This window comes from Bufo bufo, chromosome 3, assembly GCF_905171765.1.
Source record: "Bufo bufo chromosome 3, aBufBuf1.1, whole genome shotgun sequence".
In the NCBI taxonomy this organism is placed as follows: Eukaryota; Metazoa; Chordata; class Amphibia; order Anura; family Bufonidae; genus Bufo; species Bufo bufo.
In genome coordinates, this window is record NC_053391.1 from 615,129,874 (window position 1) to 615,152,604 (window position 22,731).

General features: G+C 50.3%; 1 protein-coding gene across 1 annotated transcript in view; it reads left to right on the top strand.

Annotated features, from left to right (window-relative positions):
- VPS36 (vacuolar protein sorting 36 homolog) overlaps positions 1–22,731 on the top strand; it is a 59,048-nt gene that overhangs the window by 20,467 nt on the left and 15,850 nt on the right. The window contains exon 6 of the mRNA XM_040426071.1: positions 10,678–10,764. Coding sequence (XP_040282005.1) covers positions 10,678–10,764 — 87 coding nt within the window. The remainder of the gene's footprint in view (positions 1–10,677; positions 10,765–22,731) is intronic.

Consider the following 22,731-nt stretch of genomic DNA (forward strand, 5'->3'; position numbering starts at 1 on the left):
ACAGACACTAGGCAGCTCAGTTTTGTTCTAGTGTCCGTAGGAGGCAGACCTGACCTGCTTTTTTGTGCAGGTCATCCTGCTACTTTTTTATTTTATTTTTCTTTAATCATTTTTTCTTTCTCTGCAGGTTTCGGCCTGCGGCAGGGGTGGCTCCATCGTGTTCCACTTTAGTTGCCCCCCTGCGGGCGCGTACTCAGGTACCTGGCAGCCACCCAGTCCCCAAATCTGCTTCCGCAGTGGAATTCCGTAGTCCCACGGTTCCCGTGTTGAGTCCGCCGAGGGGGTGGTTACTGCTGCGCCTGAAGACGTCTGAGGGTGAGTATTTTAGTTTAGGGTCTCCCTCCCTCCCGGGCCTGGGTGCGTTCCCTCCTCTCCCCCCTTCCCCCATATTTGATACAGCTCCATTGCTGTGTGGGAGCCTTGCCTCTGATAAGTGCCTTTGCCTCTGATAAGCCTTGCCTCTGATACAGCAGGTTGTAGGTTCAGGCCCCAACAGTCACTTTTACTCTCTGCTGTAGTCCTGGCCCCAGAAGCCCCCTGGCCTTCCGTTTTTCTCTCTCTGGGGGTCGCTTCTTCTGTTCTCCCCCCCCACCTGGCCCCCGTTCGTCGCGGCTTCTCCGGGGCACTATCGCGATCGCGGCCGTTTTTTCGGGCCGCGCTTCACTAATTTAGTCCCCGGCTTTTCGGGCCTACTAGGCCGCAAACACCGCCCACTTTCTGACCTTCCCGGGCTTACTCTGTCTCCTCCCCTCCGTGGGGGGAGCCTGGGAGGGGCCTCTCCTGCCTGCCAGTCCAGCCCCAGGTTCCTTCTCTCTCTCTGAGGGGCGTTTCTTCATCCGGCTGTCGGCTCCTGCACTCTCCGGACGCCATCTTCTGGTCTCCAGCTTGGGGTGCGCTGCACAGTTACTGGGGTCTGGTAGGCAGCCTCTGGCTGAATTTCTCCACAGGCTCTTTTCCTTCCCTCCCCTCTCTATTGCTGCATTCTCCTGCAGCCCTTCCACTGCTCTATAGCTGCTGCAGCACCTCTTGGGGGACGTGACATCCGGGGTCAGATAGGACAGCCCTGCTGCTCTATGGGGCCTCCTCTCCCAGCCTCCCTATCGGATCGCCACGTATTTACGTGCGTCCGTTGTCTTCAGAGGTTTCCACGTGGTCGCCTTGTCCCCCCTCCCACCCTTTTGTGTGTAGGTCCCCCCTGAGTGGGCTTCCTCCCATGTCGTTCCATGGGAACCTTGCCTGACTCGCCCAATCCCTGGCGGAGTCACTGTAGCGCTACCTACAAATTGCGGTCTCCTTTCCCCCCCGAGCCACGCTCACGCTCAGATACTGGGTCACGCAAGGAGTAGCCCATGGACCAACCTCGTGTGGTTTCAACTAGCTTCCACCCCTCCTCGGGTCCCCCAGGACAGGCCGGAGGCTGGTGACGAAGCCTTCTCTGTCAGTTGCCTCCGGGGACACCTCTGCACCGATTCCCTCGGAACAGAGCATCAGGCGGTCTTCCACTGTGCAGAATCCCTCTGCGTGGTCAAGTCAAACGTGCATGGTGGTACCTACCCTACCCAGGTTTGGTGCCCCTCTAGTGGACTTTCGGATGGCGCTCTCCTGCCTGCACAGGTAATTATCGCACAGGTAAGGCAGCCGTCACCGTCCTTAGCATCTGGGACACCTACGCGGTGTCTCTGGTATGTACGCCCTCGTAGGCTGTGCACGACAGACCTTCCTGGTTCCCCTATCCAGGGGCTATGTTCTAGGCATGCTGATCTTTCAGGCAAACGCCACTTGTAGGGTTGGCTCCCCTTCTCTGCCTCTAAAGGTTCTTTTGTAGTGCCTGTACCAGAGTATACAGGCCGGCTTCTATGCCGTGGCGATTACATCTGTCTGTTTCCAGCTGCCTTGTTACTTTCGCAGGTAGAGTTCCTGCTGACTGGTTAGATGTTCCATGCGGCACTATTTCCCCCTACCGGGCGAAATACACAGGCCGCCTTCAATTGCCGTAGCAATTGCACCTGTCTGTTTCCAGCCACCTTGCTCCCTTCATGGGTAGAGTCCCTACACCATCTCCTGATGCTGTATCCAATATCCCTGGCGGGCTCTATTGTGTTCCGTGCGGCACTATTTCTCCCTTCTCGGCGAGATTTAGAGGCCACTCTCAATTGCTGTGCAATTGCCTCTGTTTGGTTCTAGTGGGCACCAGTCTGCCACCTTGTGCCCTTCATTTTTATTTAACTTCTCTATCTCCAGGAGCTGTTGCCGTTGCTCCTGTCTGGGCTTATAGTGTACCTTGCGGCACTATTTTCTCCCTTACTGGACGAGATATTGAGGCCACTTTGTAGTGCCGTTGCACTGCAACCTCATCTACTGTGCACCAAACAGCCATCTTACTCCCTTCTTAGGTGAGTTCCTGCACCGCCTCTGATGCTGCAGGCCGTTACACCTGTCGGGCTCTATGGTGTGACATGCGGCCCTGTTTCCCTCTTTTAGGTGAAATAGAGGGCATTCTTCAGTTGCCATTGCACTTACCTAGTTGTGGTGTGCACCTGTCGTTCCTTGTGGTACCGTGCGGCCCTATTTTTCCAGAGCGAAATATAGGTGCCATAGCTAACGTGGCAGCCGTTGCACTTCTCTGGTCCTAGGGTGCTCCATGTGGCCTCATCGCTCTAATCTTAGACCTAGTACCTCTGCCATCTCCAGATTCTGTACCCATTGCACCTCTCTGGTCGTATCTCTGCACTACACAGCCTTTTTTCTACCTTACAGGTTGAGGACCTGTACCCTCCAAATGCGGTCGCATTCCTGGATGCTGTGGCTTTGTTTCCACCCTCCTTAGTGTGCAACATGCAGCCACTTTACCTCGGTTTTGAGTGTGTATTTCTCGTGCATGGCATTGGGGGACACAGCACCATGGGTATATGTCCAACTACCACTAGGAGGCGACACTAGACATAAAAAGTGTTGGCTCCTCCCCGTTGGGCTATACCCTCTCCACAGACACTAGGCAGCTCAGTTTTGTTCTAGTGTCCTTAGGAGGCAGACCTGACCTGCTTTTTTGTGCAGGTCATCCTGTTACTTTTTTTATTTTATTTTCTCGCCCAGTTTCCTTGGGGGACACAGAAGACCTTGGGTATAGCTCATCTCCATAGGAGGCGTGACACTAAGTGAAAGCTGTTAAGCCCCTCCTCCACAGCTATACCCTCAGCCTGGAGAGAGAGACTGCCAGTTTTTTGCTTAGTGTCCAAGGAGGCAAGACACTCCCTGCTCTGCAGGGCTGGTTTCTCCTTGTTTAAATTTTAGATTTTTACTTTTTTCTTTTCTTTTTGTTCCAGATCATCAGGGACAACAGAGACGCACTAGACCTCTCTGTTTCTCCCGGGGTTGAGCTGCGCCAGTGCCGGTCACCCGCACGGCTGCCTCCCCCACAGAAGGCAAGGTGGATCAGGGCAGCCCAGCTCCCCTACATCCCGCCAGCGCAAGGGTCGCCCGCACGCCAAGTCCCCCTTCCAGCGTCCTGCCACTACGGTGCAGTAGCTGAAGGGGCGACCCTGCTGGAACGGACCGAGGGTGAAGACGTCTATGGTGAGAGATTGGCTGCTCCAGCCCAATGTCCCCCCCGGTCTCCTGCGTGCCTGACCCTATACTGGGCCTATGGACCCTTCTGTCCCTGCTAGACCTAGGCTGGCCCCTGGGCTGCCGCAGGGCGACATTCTGCTCCCTCTCTCCTGGCCTCCATAGGTCATTGGCACCCTTCTCCCTACAAGAAGAATGCCTGGGGAGCTGCAGTGGTCCGCAACTAGCTGCCCCTGACTGAGGGGTTATGCAGGCGTCCCACCCTCACAGGCACCCGGTCTCAGGGTCCCCCTCCCTCTTACCGGCTACTGCTTCAGGGCCAGAGCCTTGCTGCTCCTGACCCTCCTCTGCCCTCACGGGCACCGGCCCAAGGGCAAGGTGGTTGTGGCTGTTGGCCACAGGGTGCGCTGTTATAAGCCAGGGCCCGCTCCATGGGTAAAATGGCTGCCGAGCGCAGGGTCCTCGCTTCTGGGCAGCGGGGTGGGCACCCGCGGCCTGCAATATGAGCGCTATGCTTCAACAGCCCCAGGCCGACCGTCGGAACATTCCGGTCGGCCGGGCACCGCAGGCTTTACGGCCGCGATCCCGGCGCTCTATCCGGGTCCCCGGCTCTTCCGGCCCGCGGGGGTGGGCACCCGCGGCCGGCATGTGCATGCGCCGCTTCGTTCCCCGGCCGGTACTTGAATACTGTGCGGCCCCGGTCAGCCGGGCGCCGCTAATAATTTAGGCCCCGGCTTCACGGCCTACAATTACTAGGCCGCAAAATTCCGGCCTCTGTTGGAGGGGGCTGGAACTTCTCCAGGCGGGAATTCTTCCCGCCGGGAGGTTCCCCCCGCCCCCAGGGGATCGCAGCGCCGCCCTCCAGGCCGGATCCCTGTTAACCCTTTGGGTACAGGCCGGCTTCAGATGGCCTGTATGGGTGCCCCCAGGGGATCGCAGCGCCGCGGTACAGGCCGGCTTCAGATGGGCCTGTATGGCTGCCCCCAGGGGATCGCAGCGCCGCCCTCCTGGCCGGATCCCTGTTTAACCCTTTGGGTACAGGCCGACTTCAGATGGGCCTGTATGGAACCCCCCAGTGCTCCTGTAGGTGGCTCCCCTTTCTGTTATATATATATATATATATATTTATATATTATATATATATATATATAGAAAAAAAAAAAAAAAAAAATATTTTTTTTTATATATATAACTTGTGGGCTGCACAGGACGCTGCAGCCTCATGTCAGTACATGCCCCCCTTCCCTAGGCGGCATGTCGCACTCCCCGGCTGCGGCGCTGCCAGGGTCATTTTACCCTCCTAGCCCTCTCTCACGATACGGCGCTGGTCAAGTGCATGCGGCCCTTTCTGTAGGCAGCATTCGTCACCCTCTTCAGTTATGGTACTGCCATGTGCGGGACCCCCCTCCTGGGCGGGATACTGTACTCTCCCTGGCTACGGTTTGGCCTTGTGCATGATCCCCCTTTCATTGGCGGACTACTGCAGTTTCACCGGATACGGTGCTGGCCATGTGCACGACCTCCTTCCATAGGCGAACGCTACACTCTCACTAGATTCGTTGCGATCTGTGCATGACCCCTTTTTTCTTAGGCGGAATACTGCACTCTCACCAGATACGGTGCTGGCCATGTGCACGATCCCTTTCCATTGGTGGAACGCTGCACTCTCACTGGATTCGTTGCCGATCATGTGCGTGACCCCCTTCCATAGGCGGAATGCTGCACTCTCTGATTTCGCTGACGCCCATAGGCATGACTCCCTTCCGTGGACGGCATTGGCACTCTCACTGGATTCACTGCCAGCCATGTGCATGACCACTTTCCATAGGTGGTATGATGCACTCTCATTGGATTTTCCCTGTGGCGGTATACATACACTCCCTCGGTCGGTGATGTTCTCTCGCCGGTACGTTGTTGGCCATGTGCATGAACCCCATACATGGCGGGGTGCTTGCACTCTCACTGGATCCGCTGCCGGCCATATGCATGACCCCTCTTCCGTGGGCGGTGTACGCACTCTCACTGGATTCGCTGCCGGCCATGGGCACGCCTCCTTCAGGTGACATGCACACATTCTCACCGGCTGATCGCACTCTCCCTGGATGCGATGCTGACCGTGTGCATGACCCCCCCCCCTCTTTTCTGGGCGGCATACTACACTCTCACCGGATACGTTGCTGGCCTTGAGCATGGCCCTCTAACATGGGTGGAACGCTTGCGCTCCCATTGGATACCGTGCTGGCCTTGTGCGTGACCACCCCTCATTCCTTGGGCGGAATTTTGCACGCTCACGAGATCCAAGGCTGTCCTTGTATGTGCCGTATTGGACTTGCACATGTTCCCCTTCATTGGGAGTAGTTACACTCTCACGAAGTTTCGGTGTTGGGTGAGTTGTTGCACACTCACTTAATGCTAGGATAGCCCTGTGCATGTCCCCCTTTCACTAGGTGGACCTCCTGCATTCCTGCTGGATACTGTGTGGCTATGTGCATGGCGCCCTTCGGGGCGAAGTATGGTATGCCCTACTTCTCTGACGTAGGTACGGCTTTGGGCATTCCCCCCTTTTTTTGGGGCGGGCTTTTGCACCCTTGCCGACTGCAATTTGCCAGGTACATTTCCCCCCTTTCGGGGCGGTCAGTTTTGCGTTCCATCGCATACCATACTAGCCTTGTGCATAACTCCTTTTCAGTTTGCACTTTGCACTTCCGTAGATACTGTGGCACTCTGGCTGGCCTTCGCTGAGTGATATTTTTGCAGTGAGTGGACGTTTTTGTGCGTTGTTTGGGCCGTGTATACCTTCTCGTCCCGTAGGTGGGTTGGCCTTCTCACTGCTTACGGGCTACTCGTACGTATCCCTCCTTTCCTCCTGCGACATATTTTTTTGGGAGATGGTGTTTGCAGCAAGCCTTGCACTATTCTCTAAAGAGATCATTCTGTCCACCTGTGTAAGCCTAAAGGTGTTGTCCAACAAACAATAAATGAATGCCTTATATATAAGTAGACGGCCTCTACCTGCTCGCTACTGCTCCGAGCTGGGCGGTGCTCATTCATTTCGTTGGCCCTTCCGCCGGGGAGTGTTCGTGGTTCCTAGACACGTACCCATTCGTCTTCCCGCAGCATTGTTTCCCTGCGCTAGTGGTCACATGGTCGAGAGTGCTGTCTGCAGCGCCCTTCGCATTCTATGTTGGCTCTGGCGGGACTACGGTCCCCTCGCCTACTACTATTTCCTTCTACCAGGTTCGGGCCGCTCTTCTTGGGAAAGGTCACCCAACTTCTCTTGGGTGCTCGCTTACCCAGGTCCGGAGGACATCCACCTTGAGTTCTTCAGGATATTCGCCTTCTGCGAAGCGGTGAACCGGGCGTCTCAGTGTAGCGGGGTTCTGCTTTTGAGCTGTCCTATGGCTTCTCTATGCCCACTCCTCCTTTCTTTTGGAGGGTGTTATCCCGGCCTCTGTCTCGACTGCCTTTTCTCGCCGGTTCTGTTTGGCTCCCACTCGGTACGGATCTCTCCGATGTGGCTTCTGTTCCGGCCACGCTTCAGAGGATGTTCCTTCTCTGCCCTCCCCTCTGGGAAGAGCATGGTTGTTCAGGTGGATGGTTCTGGTGTCTTGTCCACACTGACTGTACTAGCTGTGTACCTATCTAACGGGTCTACCGCGTTCTGTCCTCCCGCTGGGTGCAGATTGCGTTTTTTCCATTCTAGGCAATGTTTCTGCTATGGATTTACCTTCTCGGTAACTTGGGAGGACTACCATTTAGTCCGTCTTTCCTGTGGTGGCTACATCGGCTTGGGCTTTAGCCTGTCTTGTCTGGCATCGGGCGGTTGCTGGGCGGACCCTTCGGTTCCTGTCCGTCTGCTCCCCCACTCCGGGTGGATACGGGACAACATTGTTCGGGGCCGACGGGACCAGTTCTACCGACTGTTCTGCCCGTGTTACTGATCATTGGGTTTTCGCCCGCTTGCCCAGGCGACTCTAGTGAGCTCGCTAGTGTTCGCTTCTAGCCGAGTTTTCGTCCAGGATCTGTGGTAGGACTTAGGACTTTACCTGGGGTTCTGTGGGAAGCTGGGCGTTCCCCCACTCTGCCTTTCTCTCTCCATGGTTCTGTCTTTCTCCAGCTCGGCCTGGACCTGGGGCTGGGACTCCGTTGCTTGAGGTATCAAGTGTCGTTCCTGTCCTTCCTCTTTCAGCGTTCCCCGACCCTCTGGGCCTGTCAGGAACTTCTTCCATGGAGCGGCTCTTCGGTTCCTTTGTACTGCCCTCCGTTACCGTCCTGGGAACTACATACTGGGCTCTTGGCGCTCCAATTTTTCCTTGGAGCCGGTACAGAAGTCCTCTCTACTCCTTCTGTCCTGTACGGTTGGGTTTCTGTAGCCATCGTGTCTCTGACTGGTGCCTGAGTGGCGGCCCTTCTTGTTCCGAGCCTTCTGTCTTCCCCCAGGACAGGGCTGTTCTCCATTCCGTCTCTTCCTTCCTTCTGAAGGTGGTGTTTGTCCTTCATTTCATTGAGGCAGTCGTCCTCCCCTTCCCACCCCCGGGAACGGACACTTCACCGATTTGGACGTTGTTTGGGTCTTGCAGTTTTTTTACTTGGAGATCTCCGACTCTTGTCGACGTTCGGTCTCTTGTGTTCCCAGGAGGTCCGCGCAAAGGGTTGAGGGCCTCCAGGGTGGCTTTCCTCCGCTTTCTCAGTGTGGCTCTTGCCGTGGTTGTCGCACCAAGGGCAGGGTTCTGCTTTTGGTGTCACCATTCATTTTGCCAGAGCTGTCGGTTTTTCCTGGGCTGGAGGCATTAGGCTTCGGCCATGCATTTGTAAGGTGGTCACTGGTCTTCCTTGCACACCTTACCGAGTTCTACAGGGTGCATACTCGGCCTTCGCGTATGCTGCCTTGGGCCGCCTGGCCTGCAGGCGGCGGTTTTTTGTTGCCTTCGGGTGCTTCGCCTTGGTGCTGTGGTCCCTCCCCCTTTGGACTGCTTTTGAACGTCCCAAGGTCTTCTGTGTCCCCCAAGGAAACTGGGCGAGAAAACGAGATTTTTGTATAACTTACCAGTAAAATCTCTTTCTCGCTCTTTCCTTGGGGGACACAGCACCCACCCATTCTTTGTTCTTCTCTGACTGTTTCCGAGTTTGTTTTACCCTTTGGGTAGTTGGCTTGTTGGTTCCACTTTTTGGACTTTGCCTTTTCTCACTACTTGGACACGCAACTGGCAGTCTCTCTCTCTCCAGGCTGAGGGTATAGCTGTGGAGGAGGGGCTTAACAGTCTTCACTTAGTGTCACGCCTCCTAGGGAGATGAGCTATACCCAAGGTCTTCTGTGTCCCCCAAGGAAAGAGCGAGAAAGAGATTTTACTGGTAAGTTATACAAAAATCTCGTTTTTTTCTTTTTACCTGGCCCTTACTTCCTACCTCCTCCCTTTCCAAGGGTTGGCGGTTTCCCTTAGCGCCTTTGGGGGTTTTCACTTTCCAATAGGACGTTTAACTTCATCACCTGCTTTGCAGTGGGGGGAGTCCTGCTCCCTTCATATGTGAGCCTTGCTATGGCTTCCCTCACTCCAGTGTGCTCCTGCTGAGATTCCTGGGCTTGCATCTGGTTCCCTTCTTCCCTGAAAATTAGTTTCGCCAGAGTTTCTCCGGTCTTGCGCTTCTCAGCGATATTTTGGTTTCAGAGGCTCGTTCCTCGTCTCCTGGTTGGGGATGCAGGTCTTGTCTTTTCTCTTTTCCTGATTTTTACTTACAACCCCCTCCCCTTCCAGGGGTTGGCGGTTTCCCTTAGCGCATTTAGGATTTTTTCCTTTCAATAGGGCGATTTAATTTTTTCACCTGCTTTGAGGTGAGAGGAGACCCGCTCCACTCACATGTGAGCCTTGCTATAGCTTCACTCTCTCGTTTGGCCTTCAGTGATTCCAATTTCCCTTGCTCCCCTGGCCCTTCAGGGGTTCTCCTCAGGGTGTCTGTGCTTTCGCCTGAGGCATTTGGGATGTTGGGTACATCCGATACGCGTCGCTGTCCTACTTTCCCTCCAGCCTTCGGCTGAGCTGGGTGTTCCTTTGCCTTCTTCTTGCATTTGGGACCTTCTCCCAGGCATTTGTCCTGGGGTGCTGACAGTCGTCACTGTGGCCTCCTTGGAGTTTCTCCCTTGTTATGAGGCTTCCTGCCTATTCCGTGCTTTTCTCCTGTTGGGTCACATGGTTCTCCCCGCACCTGTATGCCCAGAGGTGGCATGGTTGTTCTTCCCACCCTCGGGGACTGCTTTGGGACGTCCCATGGTGCTGTGTCCCCCAATGCCATGCACGAGAAAATTGGATTTTTTGTACTCACCGTAAAATCCTTTTCTCGTAGTAGGCATTGGGGGACACAGATCCCTCCCTATGTTGTTTTACTTCAGCTTCTCCGGGCTGGTCTCTTGATCTTTCCCGGTACGGGAGTTGTTGGTTCCTTGCCTTTCTTCTTCTCTCCTACTGCTTTTGGTACAAACTGAGCTGCCTAGTGTCTGTGGAGAGGGTATAGCCCAACGGGGAGGAGCCAACACTTTTTATGTCTAGTGTCGCCTCCTAGTGGTAGTTGGACATATACCCATGGTGCTGTGTCCCCCAATGCCTACTACGAGAAAAGGATTTTACGGTGAGTACAAAGAGGGCGCCACTAGAGGGCGCTGACTGCAAATGGGTTTATGCAGTTTGCATTGAAACTAATGGGAGCTGCTAAATGTGTGTGCAATAAGTCCCTGTAACAGTCAGTGAACAGACACGGCAGACCAGCGGCCTGTCTCTATAGCAAGTCAGCAATTGGAGATCTTGAAAATGGTTGGCAATTGCAGCACAAGCTGCATAACTTCTCATTATGCAATGATTTAAGCTTTATCTATACAAAAACCAGAAACCCACTTGAAACCAGCCCCTTACAGTCCGGTGTGAGTTTCTGGTATAATTCTGATGGGGGTGAGTAGTGCCTGAATGCTGGAAGCGGAGGTTACGTTTTTACAATGCTCCAGCCTCTGATTAATACACATATACAGTTTGCATCCTGCAGTCTATGAAGATTTCTTTCATAAAAATCCTGGTGAGAACTATTTTCTGCTTCCTTCCTCTTTCCTTTTTGTTTTTCCTTACAAAGACAGGGAGAATAAAAGCTGTCGGGATTGTGGGCATTGAGCGGAAGCTGGAAGAGAAACGAAAAGAGACCGACAAGAACATATCCGAGGTTAGTGTAAATGTGTGCTGGTACGTTACTGTTCTGACTTACACAGGCCGACACGGCAAGCGATTGTCGGGAGGGAAGTGTTCCTTCCCAGTAATCGCCTGCTCGCTAGTGGAGGAGACCGCTGCTATTACAGGCAGCAATCTCCTCCGCAGCATGGGGAGGAGCGATCACTATGCCATCGCTTGTCCCCGTGCTGTATAGTGGTTTACTAGTGGCAGATCGTAAGTTGGCAGCATGATCTGCCGCTGGCAAACGTGCTTAAAAATCACAATTGCCCGATGAACAAACGTTTGCTCATTCACTGGACAATCGGCGGCAGTATTACACTGCCAGATGGTCGCTAACGATCATCGGCAGGTGTAATACAGCCTTTGGGACAAACTCCAAAGATCTGGATCCTGTACGAGCCTTCTTTTTGTATTTCATACATGGGTCAAAATTCTTTTACATAAATACGAGATGGTCAGTCACATAGTAAATTCTAGCTGTTGAGCATCATAAAATTATACGCTACTCAGTATTTAAAGGGAGTCTGTCATCAGCATTTCACTCTTTTAACCCTTCCCATAGCTCTCTAGCATGCTTACAGTTAATAAAAACTTTACCTTTAGCATCAATCCTGGACTTATAAAACCATCAAAAACGATCTTTATAACATATGCAAATGAGGGCTCGCAAGTGCCCAGGGGCGTCTTTACCCTCGTAGGTGCCCTGCTAGCTCAGCCTTTTCATTGCTTCCCCCCCGCCCCTTCCTACCCTCCGCCCGCCCATCCTTTCCCTCTGACCGCCTATCTACCAACTTGTTATTCCGCCGAGATCCCGCGTCTGCGCACTCATTCCTTTGGCCGGCGCATGCGCACTGCGATGCCCATACATTGTATGGCATCACAGTAACTATTGCGCATGCGCCGGTTGACGATGCGAAAACACAACAAAGGAGGCGGTCCATCGGCGCATGCGCATTAATTACTGTGATGCCGTACAAGGAATGGGCATCGTAGTGATGCCGTACAAGGAATAAGTGCGCAGGCCCGGGATCTCGGCGGAATAACAAGTTGGTAGATAGGCGGTCAGAGGGAAAGGATGGGCGGACGGAGGGAAGGAAGTGGCGGGGGGAAGCAATGAAAAGGCTGAGCTAGCAGGGCACCTACGAGGGTAATGCCGCCCCTGGGCACTTGCGAGCCCTCATTTGCATATGTTATAAAGATCGTTTTTGATGGTTTTATAAGTCCAGGATTGATGCTAAAGGTAAAGTTTTTATTAACTGTAAGCATGCTAGGGAGCTATGGGAAGGGTTAAAGTGAAATGCTGATGACAAACTCCCTTTAAATTGCAGTGCCACGAAGGACCAGCCGTAAGCTTATGCAAATCTAGGAAGTTGCAGGTGTCGCTAAGATCTGCAAATGATAAAATTTTCAAGCACCTAGCTCCAATCTGTGACACGTGGTAGGGGCATACAACCTATATTGAAATCAAATTATTTTTTTAGTTACATTAAACCTGAAAAATCTGATTAAGGTGTGGGATGATTGTGCGATGCCTCCTGTTGGTCAAGGTGCCCGTTATCTTCACTTGTCACAAACTGAGAGGAACAGAATCCTTGAACTGAGAGACCTTGGTCTATCACTTCAGCAGATTGCTGAATGCCTAGTCATACTCCTAGGATAATGTGTGGTATTTCAGGTACACTAACAGTTTTGCCCTACATTTAGTTTGTTGCAGAACGAGTAGTACGTCCCAGGAACAGTTTTTTAACGTGTACAAAAAATTAGTTATGGGAAGCTCACCAAAATAGAGCATGGCCTGCTACCACCCAATAGCTAAACAATAGATATCCAAAGAAATGGCCAGCTCACAAGAAGTTAATTGCATACAATTTAATCCCAACCTATATAATTGTGCCAGGTGTTGGCCAATTATATATATATATATATATATATATCTATATAATATATCTCTCTCTATCTCAAAAAAATAAAGGGAACACAAAAATAACACATCCTAGATCTGAATTAATAAAATATTCTTCTGAAATACTTTGTTCTTTACATAGTTGAATGTGCTGACAACAAAATCACACAAAAATAAAAAAAATTGAAATCAAATTTTTCGACCCATGGAGGTCTGGATTTGGAGTCACACTCAAAATTAAAGTGGAAAAACACACTACAGGCTGATCCAACTTTGATGTAATGTCCTTAAAACAAGTCAAAATGAGGCTCAGTAGTGTGTGTGGCCTCCACATGCCTGTATGACCTCCCTACAACTCCTGTGCATGCTCCTGATGAGGTGGCAGACGGTCTCCTGAGGGATCTCCTCCCAGACCTGGACTAAAGCATCTGCCAACTCCTGGACAGTCTGTGGTGCAATGTGACGTTGGTGGATAAAGCGAGACATGATGTCCCAGATGTGCTCAATTGGATTCAGGTCTGGGGAACGGGCAGGCCTGCCCATAGCATCAATGCCTTCGTCTTGCAGGAACTGCTGACACACTCCAGCCACATGAGGTCTAGCATTGCCTTGCATTAGGAGGAACCCAGGGCCAACCGCACCAGCATATGGTCTCACAAGGGGTCTGAGGATCTCATCTCCGTACCTAATGCAGGGCTTGACAAATTTCCTTGGAATCTAGGAGCCAGCTAAAAAAGTTAGGAGTCAGGCGGAGCCGCATCATAAAGCCCCTAGTAGGTGCCCCCCCCCCCCACTTCTCCATAGAGCCCCCCCAATAATGCTGTATACCATGTTACATATACCGCCGCTCCATCCCCGGACCCTATTGACTATAATGGGGACGGGGGTGGAGCTCCGGCGCAGCATGGCAGTTCGCGGTGAGAGGCCGCCGGACTAAAAAGTTGGACATGCTGGACTTTTAGTCCGGCGGCCTTTCACAATGCACTGCTGTGCTGCGCCAGAGCTCTGCCCCTATTATAGTCAATGGGGACAGAGCTGCGGTCCGGCGAAACAGCGGAAGGACGGATCCGACAGGGTGAACAGCCTGCCGGATCCATCCTGCCGCAAGTGTGAAAGTACCCTTAGTTCTATAGCTACTGAATGAGACAGAAGAAGGGATGCCTTTAACATATAGATCTCCTTGAGAAGCCAATTTGATCCTAAAGGGTTAATTCAAACTGTAATCTAAACTGTGTCCTGTCACTTCTCTCATCTCTCTGCTCCTGTCCCTAATCTTATCACTACTGCAAAAGCATCAGCGACAGTCTCAGTGTAACCTGTTCTACAGTCTGACTGACGGTTCTTTTTAACTCAAAGAATCAAATGAGTCTCTAACTGTAGGATCTTTAGATTCTTTTAACCTGAGACTCATTCGATTCTTTCTTACTTAGACTCCCTGTACTTGTGTCAGTGACTCAGAGCTGCTAGTGCTTGCCTTGCCTCAGCTCTGATTGGTTGGTGGGCGGGGAGGGGAGGGGCTGGCAGAAGCAGCTTCCACTCTAGGATTAGATTACACTCCTCCCGAGCCCCTCCCCTCCCTGCTGCCAGCGTCTCTGCTATTGTGTGCTGTGACGGAGCTGCTTCACACGGTGCTGCCTCCGGACAGAACGGCAGCTCCGCACCCATCGCCCTGGCACCTTTGAAAACGGGCTGACAAATACCCAAGCGCCAGGACTAAATTCCTGTTCGCCATGGCGACCTGGCGCCTGGGATTTGTCGAGCCCTGACCTAATGGCAGTCAGGCTACCTCTGGCGAGCACATGGAGGGCTGTTCGGCCCTCCAAAGAAATGCCACCCCACACCATTACTGACCCAATGCCACAACGGTCATGCTGGAGGATGTTGCAGGCAGCAGAACGTTCTCCACTGCATCTCCAGACTCTCACGTCTGTCACATGTGCTCAGTGTGAACCTGCTTTCATCTGTGAAGAGCACAGGGCGCCAGTGGCGAATTTGCCAATCTTGGTGTTCTCTGGCAAATTCCAAACGTCCTGCACGGTGTTGGGCTGTAAGCACAACCCCCACCTGTGGACGTCGGGCCCTCATATCACCCTCATGGAGTCTGTTTCTGACTGTTTGAGCAGACACATGCACATTTGTGGCCTGCTGGAGGTCATTTTGCAGGGCTCTGGCAGTGCTCCTCCTGTTCCTCCTTGCACAAAGGCGGAGGTAGCGGTCCTGCTGATGGGTTGTTGCCCTCCTACGGCCTCCTCCACGTTTCCTGATGTACTGGCCTGTCTCCTGGTAGCGCCTCCATGCTCTGGACACTACGCTGACAGACACAGCAAACCACCTAGCCACAGCTCGCATTGATGTGCCATCCTGGATAAGCTGCACTACCTGAGCCACTTGTGTGGGTTGTAGACACCACTAGAGTGAAAGCACCGCCAGCATTCAAAAGTGACCAAAACATCAGCCAGGACGCATAGGAACTGAGAAGTGGTCTGTGGTCACCACCTGCAGAACCACTCCTTTATTGGGGGTGTCTTGCTAATTGCCTATAATTTCCACCTGTTGTCTATCCCATTTGCACAACAGCATGTGAAATTGATTGTCACTCAGTGTTGCTTCCTAAGTGGACAGTTTGATTTCACAGAAGTGTGATTGACTTGGAGTTACATTGTGTTGTTTAAGTGTTCCCTTTATTTTTTTGAGCAGTGTGTGTGTGTGTGTGTGTGTGTGTGTGTGTGTGTGTGTATATATATATATATATATATATATATATATACACACACATATATACAGGCCAACACCTGGCACAATTTTATAGGTTGGGATTAAATTGTATGCAATGGATTCATTTTTCCATCACATTGTACACTGCTCGTTTCCATGGTTACCATGGTTACCACCCTGTAATCCATCGGTGGTGGTCATGCTTGCACACTATAGGAAAAAGCGTCAGCCTCTCTGGTGGCTGGGACCATGGGAGCGCACATAGGCTAGTGCTTTTTCCTATAGTGTGCAAGCACGACCACCACTGATGGATTACAGGGTGGTCTGTAACCATGGAAACGAGCATTGTATAATGTGATGGAAAAAGGAATCCAGCCAGCAAAGGAGACAATATGGACATCACAATACATTAGTAAGTGGCCAGTATTCACTTTCTCTATTACATGATAAATGCCACTTACTGAAGTGAGACAACCCCTTTAACCATGAATGCTGCCCAGCCAATCAGTGTTTGCAGTGATGCCCTACCACAGCCACTTATTGGCTTAGTGGCAATCCCAGTCATGCACACCCTTTGACAAAAAATAATAATTCACCCAGATAGAAATGTCGGATTGCTGCAGAACTTTGCCTGCCGATATGTAAATGATTACAGGCGTGGTCTGATTAGACACTGGGTCTTGCCACAAGAGGGAGTAAAAGTTCTTCTCCTGCTGCCCTATAAAGTTTCTCAGAGGCCACTTTTGGGTAGCGTACCTCTTGGTGAGAGATTTTTAAATGCTAGACATGCCTTGACACATTCTAAGACATTTTGGCCAATGGACAGACTTTGGGAGAGGGAGCATCGTTGAACTGAGAGAAGCAGGATGGTTGTTTTGGCAATTTACACACCATCTAGGCTGTTCTGACCTAGCTGTTAGCAGATGTTGGGAGCAGTTGTTGCTCGAGGGCTCCAGACGGCCCAGACAGACCACCAGTAGAGAGGATTGTTTGATCCACTGACGAGCACAAGCGGCTCCTACAGTTTCATCGTCCTCACCCCAGACACAGGTGGCACCTTCATTACACAACACTATCTATGACTGGACCATTCCCAGGCACTTACCAGAAGGAAATCTGATGTCACAATGCCCATTACATGTCCTGTCATTGACAGTCAGCCACTGTCCCCTTCATTTGCAGTGGTCTTGAATGAGAAATCTGGACTACTACAGACTGGAAGAATGTTGTCTTCAGTGACCTAGGTTCGGTTTAAGACCCAGTGGTGGTCGGGTTTAAGTATGGTGGTGTCGTGGCAAGCGCTTTAATCCTGCCTGTGCTGTGGAGCGAGGCACTGCCCCAACTGCTGGTGTGGTGATCTGGGACCTATTACTTACCACAGGAGTGTTGGTACCTTCTTAAACAGCTGATCTACAAGGTCCCTGGTGTCTGACCTCAAACTGCTCAGATACCGATGACCTATTCAGAGGATAGTTCATCACAATTGGAAAACCCCTTTAACCTTAAACGTCTTTCTTTTTTCTGCTCCCTGTGAATATAGTGTTGTTTTCTAAAACGTCCCCCCCTGACCACAACCATTGTTTCCTTAGGGTATGTTCACACACAGAAAATACATCTTGCAAAGACAAACATTTTCTGTACAGTATGCAGCAGATATAGTTATATATGCTACCAATCCACCCAGTGGGGCTAATCTGCGAGCAGCGGCTCCTAGCAGAAGGCCCATACTCCTCCCCACCGTATGACCTACAGTTCAGCTTCCCATTCTAATCGATGAACAGTTGCGTCTGGCTTTTTTGCTGCAGATTTCCGTGCGTCTACTATGCGGAAAACTAAAACCCACTGCAAAAAAATAAATAAAAACCTGTGAACATACCTTTTAAAAAAATGCATGTTGAGGAATACATAGGTTGTCCTTCTTTGTGTGGCAGGAGCTCGCAATCCTGTAGGTGGCTGTAAGACAACTGGCTGCAGCAGGGTCCTCTCCCCTCCTTGACTAAGCTCCACATATTGTTGGTTTGGGAACATGCAGAACAATGTGGGAAATGTCCTAATATTCTGCGTTGCATTTGTCATGGATGCAAATGGCACCATTCAATACATGACACTTTCTTAACAATAAATAAAGACAAACAAAATTTGTGGACTAAAAATGTCCGCAATGCTTTATTAAGGGTAACCTCAGAATACATACTTCAGTAAATAACTGAACCACAATTAAAACCAACAGATCATTAAATCAAGCAATACGAAATTGTACTAATCACCAAAGTCCACTCGGCAATAGCGGAGCGACACAGCCCCTCTAACAAAGCAAAGCGACAAAACCCATGAACACAGGGCGGGCGGGCGGGGCGACGATCCGGTCTTGACAACTGGCCCAGAAGCGCCGCTGCACCTGCAATATAAAGACAGAGTACTTCCCGCCACAGTAATCGCCACCAACCAGGGTCCCCGAATCCCCTCAGCAACAGCAGCGGGCCAACCAGCCGAGGCCCCAGCTGTCACTAAGGTACACAGGTAACCCAAAACACTCAGCCTGAGGTAACCTGCAAGAAAAAGCGGGAAAGAGACAAGAAACACAACAAAAAGGGGGGGAGAGAGTAAGGCAGCCATAACAATAATGTACCATACAGAAATGTAAGGTACCATTGCCTCCATGTGTCCCCCAAGCGAAACGCTCTGGGGGGCCCTCTCATTCATTTCTTAGTGTGCCTTTACGATACTGAATGACTGGTGCCGGGCTGTCCTATACTCTGTGCTCCGCTCGGTTATGGCGCTTGCCCCATGAATACAGCGGACTATAAAGAGGAGCGGCCCGTCCCTGCGTGGAGTCTGCTGTGTGGTGAGGTCACCTTCCCAGTTCCTCCTTTACTTAAGATTTCTATCATTCCTGGGGATTTTCTTATTCAGGTGTTATTTTTATTAAACCAAGCGCAGACAATAAACGGCGCGAGTAACAATACCTAGATTATGCATTGTCGGAGCCTGACGTGACTTGCTTGTTTGTGATGTACAAGGTGTGGAATTACCTGGTTCCATAGTATCTAATGGAAGACCATAGGACAGACTACACTCATGACTTAAAGGGGATGTCGCGTCAGGAGAACCTTGTCTATTTCCCTTTTACATGTACAGATCATGGGGGGTTCTCCTTCCCACGACCCCCTCTGCACGCTAGAGCAGATAGCCGCTAGTAACCAGTGGCTCCTTCACTTGAGGACTAGTCTGAAAGCCGTCATATATTTCGACATTTTGCCTGCAGTGATCACCGCCAGTGTCAATTTACCTCAGCAAAATGAGTATCTTTCTTTAATCTTCTCTGGTTACATTACAGGGGTGTTGTGGTCCTCTATTCCCACCGATCATGAGAAAAGGTCCTATGTCCCCCATTTGAATGGTGTGACAGTCGAGCATGCCCACTACCATTCAGTTCATCTCTATGGGACTACTGAAGATGGCACAGTACATCGCTTTGTTATCTGCAGCTGATTGGAGTGGTGGTGTGGGCATGCTCTACTGTCACTCCGTTCAGAGGGGGACATGGATCCCTTGTGATCAGTGGAGTCCCAGCGGTGATGCCCCACGATCTGACTTCTTGTTACTGGAGTACACCATTAAAGAGATATTCTAATTGGAGACAATGGGGGCATATTACTAGGGCCCACAGTGGAACCTGCACCTATATAAAGAACGGGGCGGGCAAAGTGGTGGCTGGAGGACTCTGGTGAAGTGAATGGGAGCGCACCGCGCATGCAAAGCCACCTCTCCCATTCACTTCTATGGGCCTGAAGGAAATAGCCGAGCCAGGTCTCATCTTTTTTTGGTGGCCCCATAGAAATGAATGCAGGGTGGCTGCGCATGCGCAGTGCGCCCTCCACCACTTTTGGGGCTCCGTTTAAGAGAGAGGTGCTGGTACTAGTGATATACCCTCATTATCTCGGATGAGAAAACCCCTTTATGGGGTTGTCAACCTTTTACATGTGGGGGGGGGGGACCACGACAACTCAGACCTTGAAAAGGGAAGCGTACTTACCTGCTCCCCACTGCTGGACATCTTGCTCCTTCATTCCCTGGCCTTGGCTGCTTCACTCATCCGCTTTGACACCGCTGCCGCCTATGACTGGCTGCAGCAGTGACCTGACACCCTTGGTCCCAACACGCAAGGGGGTCCAGTCACTGTCATTGCTAAGCCTATTCTTTTGCTTGCTGAGGAAAAAAAGGTCTCAAAATCGGCAAGGTTTCGGGAGCAGCAGCCAGGTACTGTTTTGGGTGAAATAATAATTGGTGCTGTGTGTCAGGACTGCTGTGACTAAAATGGTCCCACGTGCACAGACTGCGTGGGTAGGTTTTTTCACTTTTCCTTTCAGCTTCTATGTTTTTCCTGTCTGGACGCCTCAGGACTGAGATCAGAGGTTTTGCAATCTTCATTGTTTTCAGAGTTGCAGATGTCAGTTGACTCCTTTTTCCCAAAACGCTTCCACCACTACAGATTTTTGTGGGATTGACATAAACTGCTTTACAACGAAGGGTCGTCACCTAGATGATCTGTTACGATATGGCTGCGCCAGTGTGAAATATGGCTGTGTATACATTTATATAAGATTGTTCATATTCAATGTTGAGAGCCCTAACAGTGCTCCTTCATAAAGGAGAAAGCCCCAGAAGTGCCATCCAGACCCCCTTTATGTTTCTGCCTCTACCCAAAAATGGCAGCAATTTTGATCTCGTGAACAACGGCCATTATACCCCCATAAGTCTCCTCTGTTGCGACTTTCTGAAATGTAAAAGATTTAAGGGTCGAGGGAGTACTCTACCTGCCAAATGGGTAACCTTGGAGGCTCTTATTGTATAGCTTACAACTTAAAGGGGTTTTTCAGACTATAATTAATGAGGTTTGTTCACAATAGGTCATTAATATACGATCAGCTCTTCCTTACAGCCTCTGGCACCAGAACTTGCCCTTCAGTGGAGCAGGAAGCACAGGAGTGATGTGAATGGGAGCTAAGTTGCAGTAACCCAGCACGGCCATTACAGTTAGAACGGAGCTGTGGTCCACTCGCAGTGCTAGCTCCAGCTCCGGAGGCTGCAGGGAGCAGCTGATCGGAGGGGATGAGGGGTGATGGTTCTGATATTCATGACCTATTCTGAGGATCATGAGCCTGGAAAATCCCTTTTAATTTTTCTTAGGACTTGGATAGACAAATAGCAATGGAATTTGTTTTGTCCCTTTTTTGCCACTAAAATAAACGAAATAAAACTCTTTTTTGGTTTTTTTTTTCTTGACTTTTTCTTTTTTTCCAAACTTTTTTTTTTTTTTATATCAATTCTTTTCCCTGTAGAGAAGGGCATCCAAAATTCCATTGCTACAACATACTGAGATTTAAAAAAAAACAAAACACCATGCAATAGGCACAAAAAAACCACCGCAATTGGGGGAAAAAAAACTAATCTCTCTCTCTATATATATATATATATATATATATATATATATATATATATATATATATATATATATAGCACAAACACCATAAAACTCTGGGTAAATCCCAGCCTTAAAGCGGTTAAAAAAAATAATAATTAACGAGGGGCAGAGCACCTAACTTGATGCCCTCCTTTTCATCCGCCAATCCCTGGGCTTCTCTTCTGCCATCCAAGATGGCCAGGACGCATCTTGCTTGTCCGGCTCTGCTCTTGGAGCAGTCTTGGACAGTTTGAGTGTCTAGCGTTGGGTACGTCATGTAACCTGAGAAGCAGAGCGGCCATCTTGGATGACTGAAAAGGTGAAAAGCCGGCCACCAGGTAAGCGTGCAGTTTATTCCCCAGTCAATGTGAATTCTTTTTGCTGAACCAGAGGGTTGCTCGCTGTAGGAGCTAAGGGGACTTCTGTCATGTACTGGCCCTGAATGCATCAATAAAATCTGAATTCTGTATCCGGGCCCGGCGTCCTGGGTTGTTTTTTTCGCTGACCTGATTTCTCGCCCACCGTTTACTTCTAAAGGACGAACTGAAGTAAAAATGAGAGGCCTGGTGGGATTGTCCGAGGCTTAACCCATTATGGAAAGATGTCTTCAAGCTTTATAATTTTCTATTCCGGGCCTCCATTGCATTTTCCCCTTCCATCGCTCTGCTTTCTATTTTCCCGGGGCGGATCTCACATGTTAAGAAAGGTTCATTGCGGCTCTTTATGCTGGACATGAGGCAAATTATCCCACGCAATTGGAAGTCAACCGAGAGTTTGAAAAGGATCACTTGGGCCTCTGCACTGGATGAGCTGTTACACAGGGAAGAGATGTATGCCTCTGATCACAACAAGATTCCGGCGTTTCTTAGGAGTTGGGAGCCATGGTCCAGGTTTAGATCATCTATGTCGTTTTCGGTTTGGTTGGCATCTGGGGTTCTCCCTGATTCTCCTCCTTAATAGTACCTAGCTATTCTCTAGATATGACCTATGATTTCTCCCCCCCCCCCTCCCCTCCTTTATGTCAAGTTTGTCTAGAATTATTGGCCTATACATCATTTGTTTGAGGCCTTATTAAGCCCTTTAGGGCCTTTGTTTCCGCTGACTGTTTGTTATACAGATACAGATACATGCTTATACCTTGTCCTTTATGCTGTACTGCTGTTCATGATTGCATGTCGCAATGTATCTTTGTATGCGGTATGTATACTGCAATTTGGGATGTTCTCTTATGATTGTAATTGATAATAATAATAATAAAATCTTATTGAACCATAAAAATGAGAGGCCTGTTTGTGGATTAATAGCGGGACGTTATAGGGGGATTACTGGGAGAATGTACAGAGCGGTGGTGCTTCCTGCGGCTGCTGCCGCCCGCTGATAAGGCCGCAGTGACGGTGTGTTTATTTGAGGAAGTTCCTGTTAGGTGTGTGCCCATTCCCCTTTGTCCTCTCTGGGAGCGATGAGTTGGAGCATGTTATTCATTAGGTTTGGGAAGCCCGTGACATGTTGACAAGCTCTGTGAAGCCTAAAGGCTGAAAACTTGATGACAAAAATGAACCAAACTTGTCAAAGGAGGTCCTGTCACCTCTCCTGAAGAGCCTGTTGTAGTCAGAACCTTTTATTGCAGTTCAAATAACATGAAGTATCTTTAATTTTTTTTGCCTTGTGCAATTCCTCAGTTAATCCTCCTAGAAATTTCAGAAAAAAAAACGCTGGTTGTTATTCTTCCCCTTGTGAAACAACTGATTGCACAGTGTCGGAAGCACCCACAGCTGGTACCACCCAGTTATCCTTTTATTCATACATTTCTATGAGGAATAACAGAGGAACGACACACTACAGATTTCTATGAATAGTTATATTATGGGGAATACAAT